General features: G+C 42.0%; 1 protein-coding gene across 1 annotated transcript; it reads right to left on the bottom strand.

The window, feature by feature from the left end:
* Window positions 1-2,406: 2,406 nt before the first annotated feature.
* Window positions 2,407-5,425, bottom strand: LOC110503124 (uncharacterized). The gene is made up of 6 exons (XM_036959908.2): window positions 5,290-5,425; window positions 4,819-5,013; window positions 4,095-4,165; window positions 3,963-3,973; window positions 3,555-3,720; window positions 2,407-3,211 (listed from the first exon to the last, which is right to left on the bottom strand). The coding sequence occupies exons 1-6, from the start codon at window positions 5,423-5,425 to the stop codon at window positions 2,513-2,515; spliced, it is 1,278 nt and encodes a 425-aa protein (XP_036815803.2). The 3' UTR covers window positions 2,407-2,512.
* Between the last annotated feature and the right edge of the window lie 649 nt (window positions 5,426-6,074).

The following is a 6,074-nucleotide window of genomic DNA, read 5'->3' as shown; positions in this document are numbered from 1 at the left end:
GTTTGCGGTTATTGAATGTCTGGGAGATGAATTAATTTAAAGTTTTGTTGAATTCAAAGGATGCTAATACAATAAAAGTTAAAATATTGTTGGACATAGTTTCAGGCTGTGGAATGTTGTCCCACTCCTCTTCAATGGAGTGAAGTTGCTGGATATTGGAGTGAAGTTGCAGGAATTGTGAACAGATCCTTGCGACATGGGGCCTGTTTCAGCATGCATTATCATGCTGAAACATGAGGTGATGGTGGCGGTTGAATGGCACGACAATGGTCCTCAGGATCTCGTGACGGTATCTGAATTAAAATTGTGTTCATTGCCCGTAGCTAATGCCTGCCCATACCATAACCCCACCGCCACCATGGGGCACTATGTTCACAATGTTGACATCAACAAATTGTTCGCACTCTGTTCACAATGTTGACATCAACAAATTGTTCGCCCACATGAAGCCATCTGCCCAGTACAGTTAAAACCGGGATTCATCCGTGAAGAGCACACTTCTCCAGCGTGCCATCGAAGGTGAGGATATGCCCACTGAAGTAGGTTACGACGCCGAACTGCAGTCAGGTCACGCCCCTGGTGAGGATGACAAGCACGCAGATGAGCTTCCCTGATGTTTTTTTGACAGTTTCTGCAGAAATGTTTTGGTTGTGCAAACCCACAGTTTCATCATTTGTCCAGGTGGCTGGTCTCAGACGATCTCGCAGGTGAAGAATCCGGATGTGGAGACCCTGGGCTGGCGTGGTTACACGTAGTGTGCTGTTGTGAGGCCAGTTGTACGTACTGCCAAATTCTCTACAACGAAATTGGAAGCGGCTAATGGTACAAAATTAACATTAAATTCTATGTCAACAGCTCTGGCAGACATTCCTACAGTCAGCGTGCCAATTGCACACTTACATCTGTGGTGTTGTGACAACTGCACATTTTAGTGTGACCTTTCATTGTCCCCGGCACAAGGTGCACCTGTGTAATCCACTTCTTGACATCACACACCTGTCAGGGGAATAGATTATCTTGGCAAAGGAGAAATGCTCACTAACAGGAATGTATACAAATGTGTGCACAAAATGAGAGAAACTTTTTGTGCTTATGGAATCTTTTATTTCAGCTCATGAATCATGGGACCAACAATTTACATGTTTCGTTTATATTTTTGTTCAGTGTAGTATAATAAAAGTATGAGCTGGCGCATACATAATCAACACCTCTACACAAAATAATTTTCTCTTAACTGTGAATAAACTGTAAGCTACAAAAAGTCGCACACTCCATATATTACTTCCTAGTAATTTATTGGGTAAAATAAAAACCATGTTTCGGCATCACTGTGCCTTCAGGTTCACCGAAACGTCAGTGACGTTGGTGGGTTTTTTTTTACCCAATAAATTACTGTTGGTTATATATATGGAGTGTGCTACTCTGTTTTTATAGCTTACTGTTCTGTATAGTATAACAGAGGCCGAATTAGACCCAACAACTTTTTTCTGACAGATGCTTTTGTTGAAAAGAGCCATTTGGTATTTCATGAAGACAATCAGTGCAACCATCTCTGAAGCATTCCACAACTTTCTGGCCATACAATGTCCAGGATTTTCAGGTGAATATATTTTATCAATGATCTCAAGAGGACTTTATTTGGACATCAGTTATTTTTTGTGGTTATGTTGTATTGCTCAATGAAGATTACAATAATGGAAAACCTGTTCTGGCTGATTTGTCACAAACACATGAACTTATGTCAGGATTACATGCCCGTTGATGTATAGATATTGATGTGACCTGAGACACGTGTTTTAATGAGAAACGGCATAAACAAACAGGACATCAGAGGGAAACAGGATCTTACACAGGTGATCAATTATTCACTGAACCACCCGTGTTACAAATGGAGAGACCACAGCACCTCTCATCTACCATTCTGTCTTTCTGTGGTCAGTTCCATTTTTAGACCTACACGATTAAAGACCTTTGACCTGAATAAAGTTGACACTGGTCTAAGGTCAGTTTTTTGGGGGTTCAGAGGTGAGTCAGCGGGACAGGAGAGGTGCTGTGGCAGCCCCCGGTTTATAATCTGATGGATAAAAAGCATTATGTAATGTAAACCAACGTGTACAAGCCAAAGTATTTTTTAAAAACAACAGCTAACGGTTTCTAATCTTCACTCAAAGATCAAATGTGTGATGATGGAGTTTTACACCATAAGGATTGAGAGTCCAACTCAATGATGGTTGTTGTTCTGACAAACCCAGTTTTAATATTAATTCAAGATATGGAAAACTACAGCAAAGGCAATAGAAGTTAAAAACAGAAGTTAATCATCTACAGAATAGCATTAATCATAAACATTGCACATTATTTAGATTTAAGTTACAGGGACTAATAACTGCTTCAATAGCACTTTATATACACAAAAGTGTCTAGCTATGTGAGAAGCCATGTTCCACACAAGGACGTATTAACAACAGTAAAGCATGTGAAACCTGTGAAGACTTAAGAGTGTTCCAAGACACTAAAGGTTGTTTCGCCTGGAGCACAGGGACACAGAGGAGCCATCCCAAAGAGTAAATACTGGGTAGAGAGGCTCAGCGAATGTGGTACGGAAGGTGTACAGGTGGGTCAATCCAGCAGAGACAACTCTGTAGAAGGACAGAGTGCCAGCCAGCCAGTCAAGATACACCTCTACTCTTTTAGAGAGAGAGGAGGGGACATGTATGCCAGTGCTCTCATCGCCATGGCAGTCAATGTAGTTGTAATGAGAGCAGTTCAGTCTCCAGGACTTGGCATTGCATCCATGCCAGTTGTCATCAAACTTGTCTTTTCTATTGATTCCTTTGTATGCCACTCCTATACTGACCCATTCCCCACTCCAGTCTGCCTCCCAGTAGCATCTCCCAAACAAATCCTCTCTACACAGCACTTGTTTTGAGTGGTCAAATCTTTCAGGATGGTTAGGATATGGCTTCTCCCTCACCCGTGTCAACTTTCTGTTCCCTTCAGACAGCAAGAGCAGTCTGTGTGCTGTGTTCGGCTCCAGTGTGAGCTCACAGTGATCTGATTGAAAATGTGAAATTGGTTTAGAAAAAAACCCACCATTCAGAGAACGTCTATCAGTTTTCCACTCAACCCTGCACTGAATGTTAACTCTAATATGTATCGTTTTCCACAAGAGAAAAAAAATATTGTAAAATGTTAGTTTTCTGATATTCAATCAAATTGGTTCTCAGTTTGTACTATTGTTTTGCTGACTTCACAGCCATATTGTCCACATCGAAGTTGATCCTGCTCTCTTCAACAATGTCTATTCTGTTCAAAAAATAGACAATGATTTATTGGCACATGCAACCGGTAGGGGAAATATATTATGTTACAAAAATTGAATTCATTCACCCAACCACATTCATTTTTACTTGAGTTTTTCCAGTTTACAGCATGGCTCATCCAGTAAAGCTGAGAACAGATTCACTCCTGAGTCACCTGGGTAATTGAAGCTCAGGTCCAGCTCTCTTAGTTGCAAGACCTCAGTTAGAGTGTATCTTACATCCCATGTGTACTGAACTCAGAGTCTTCAGTTGACAGTGTAGAGCAGAGAGCAGCTTAACTCCTGAGTCCTGCAGGTCATTGTGACTCAGGTCCAGCTCTCTCAGGTGTGAGGAGTTTGAGCTGAGAGCTGAGGCCAACGCTTCACAGCATCTCTCTGTGATGTAGCATCGATTCAGCCTAAAATACAAATTAGTTGATGGAATGTTTTTCACTGTTAAAATGACCATGATATTGTAAAAATAATGATCCATCCCAGAACTGAATGAATATTGACTGTAGTATCTGTAGTTTACAGTGTGGATTCCCAAGTCCGACACAAAGCAGCTTCACTCCGGAATCCAGCAGGTTATTGTGACTCAGGTCCAGCTCTCTCAGGTGAGGAGTTTGAGTTGAGGTCAACTCTTCACAGCATCTCTTACACTGATTCAACCTAAAATACAAAATAGTGTTGAAGAACAAACACATTGGGTTACTCAATCTGAGCAAGTATCATTTCATATTCTGTGATTTTGATCTGGTATTACAGAGCTTTTTCTGGATGCTTTGACTACTGGCAGCAGCCTTAGAAGACCCTCCTCTGATGTGGTGTATTTCCTCAGGTCAAACACATCTAGCTCCCCTTCTGAAGACAGCAACACAAACAACAGAGCTGACCACTGTGCAGGTGAGAGTTTGCCTTCTGAGAGACTTCCTGGTCTCAGGTAGCATTGGATCTCTTCCTCTAGAGAATAGTCAGTCATTCAGCTCATTTAGACAGTGGAACAGATTGATGCACCTATCTGGAGAGAGATTCTTTCTGATCTTCTCTTTGATGTACTTGACTGTTCCCTCCATGCTGGTTGAGCTGCTTCCTGATTCTGTCAGTAGACCGTGTAGGATAGTCTGATTAGACTACAGCGAGAGGCCAAGGAAACGGAGGAATAGGTCCATATCTCCATTCTCACTCTGTAAGGCCTGATCAACTGCACTGTAAGTCGGTCAAAGTTTTGTGTCCAAATGATGATTTTCTGAGCTTACTGGATTAGGATCTCTGTTGGACCAGTGGACTTTTGTCGCCATTCTTGAAAGTGAGAAACACATACAAAGCAGCAAGCAACTCCTGGATGCTCAAATGCAGAAAGCAGTTCACCTTCCCCTGGTACAGTCCAAACTCCTCTCTGAAGATCTGTGTGCACAATCCTGAGTAGATTGATGCTTCTTGATTTGATTTGATTGATGCTTCTCTGATATCAATTCCACACTCATTTAGATCTTCTTCGTAGAATATTAGATTACCTTTCTCTAGTTGCTGGAATGCCAGTTTTCCCAGCGACAGGATGCTCTCCCTCATCCACAGAGGATCTCTACTTCGCTCTCCAACGTACTTCTGATTCCACTGTTTGGTCTGAAAAATCAGGAAGTGCGTGCACATTTCATTCAGAGTTTTGGGGATGTCGGTACTCACTGCTTCATCCAAAATTCTCTCCAGAACTGTGGCAGAGATCCAACATAACACTGGTATGTGGCACATGATAAAAGGCTCCTTGATGACTTCATGTGTGTGATGACTCTACTGGCCAGGTTCTCATCATTGATTCTCTTCCGGAAGTACTCCTCCTTCTGAGGGTTGTTGAATCCTCATACCTCTGTCAGCAGGTCAATATACTGAGAATGGATCTGATTGGCTGCTACAGGTTGGGAGGTTATCCAGATAAGAGCAAAAGGAAGCAGATTCCCCTTGATGAGGTTTGTAAGCAGCACATCTACCGAAGTGGACTCTGATGTCACAACAGCTCTTATTGTTCTGGAAGTCTAGAAGAAGTCTGCACTCATTCAGACCTTCAAAGACAAACAAAACGTTGCACTTGTCATAGTCAGAGGAATCAACGTTTTTCATCCCCATGATAAAATGACCAAGAAGCTCATTCAAACTGTGCTTGTTTCCTTTCCTCAAATTCAGCTCCCGAAAAGGGAACGGGAATACTAACTGGATGTCTTTATTTGCTTTTCCTTCAGTCTAGTCCAGAATGAACTTCTGCACAGAGACTGTTTTTCCAATGCCAGCTACTCCCTTGGTCATCACACTTATGATTGGTGTGTCTTGTCCGGGTAACGATTTAAAGATGTTGTTGTATTTGATTGGCGACTCTTGTGTTGCTGGATGTTGTCTCGATTTGTCTCACTTCATGTTCACTGTTGACCTCTCCACTTTCACCCTCTGTGATGTAGAGGTCTGTGTAGATCTGGTTGAGACGTCTTGTTGGATTTCCTTGGTCCCCAATTCGCTCAAATACATGTTGAAACTTCTTCTTCAAGGTAGATTTGAGTTTCTCGCCAGACCATAGCAAGCTCATCTGAATAACCAAACAAGTCATAAAACATTTAGGCTACATGTCAAAATATATTTTATATGGTGGTTAAGGCTGCCCCAATCACAGATGTATAGCGACTGTTAGTAACTCTTCTCATCTGTGGAACCACATGGACAAGGTCAGGTGTTCCCAAACTGGTTTGCACCAGGGACTCCTTTTGTGATAGCAAATTCATCAGGG

This window comes from Oncorhynchus mykiss, chromosome 23, assembly GCF_057628025.1.
Source record: "Oncorhynchus mykiss isolate SJ-2025 chromosome 23, ASM5762802v1, whole genome shotgun sequence".
In the NCBI taxonomy this organism is placed as follows: Eukaryota; Metazoa; Chordata; class Actinopteri; order Salmoniformes; family Salmonidae; genus Oncorhynchus; species Oncorhynchus mykiss.
Note: the sequence above shows the minus strand (reverse complement) of the source record. Positions and strands in the feature narration are given on the sequence as shown.

Excerpts from the sequence above, each read along its gene's own strand:
- LOC110503124 (XM_036959908.2), bottom strand. The coding sequence starts at position 5,425 with ATGGGGATGAAAAACGTTGATTCCTCTGACTATGACAAGTGCAACGTT. Across the intron at positions 4,166-4,818 it reads ATTCCAGCAACTAGAGAAAG|AAGGGGAGCTAGATGTGTTT; the intron begins GTAATCTAATAT and ends TGCTGTCTTCAG. Across the intron at positions 3,212-3,554 it reads AACTGAAGACTCTGAGTTCA|TTGAATATCAGAAAACTAAC; the intron begins GTACACATGGGA and ends GAACCAATTTGA.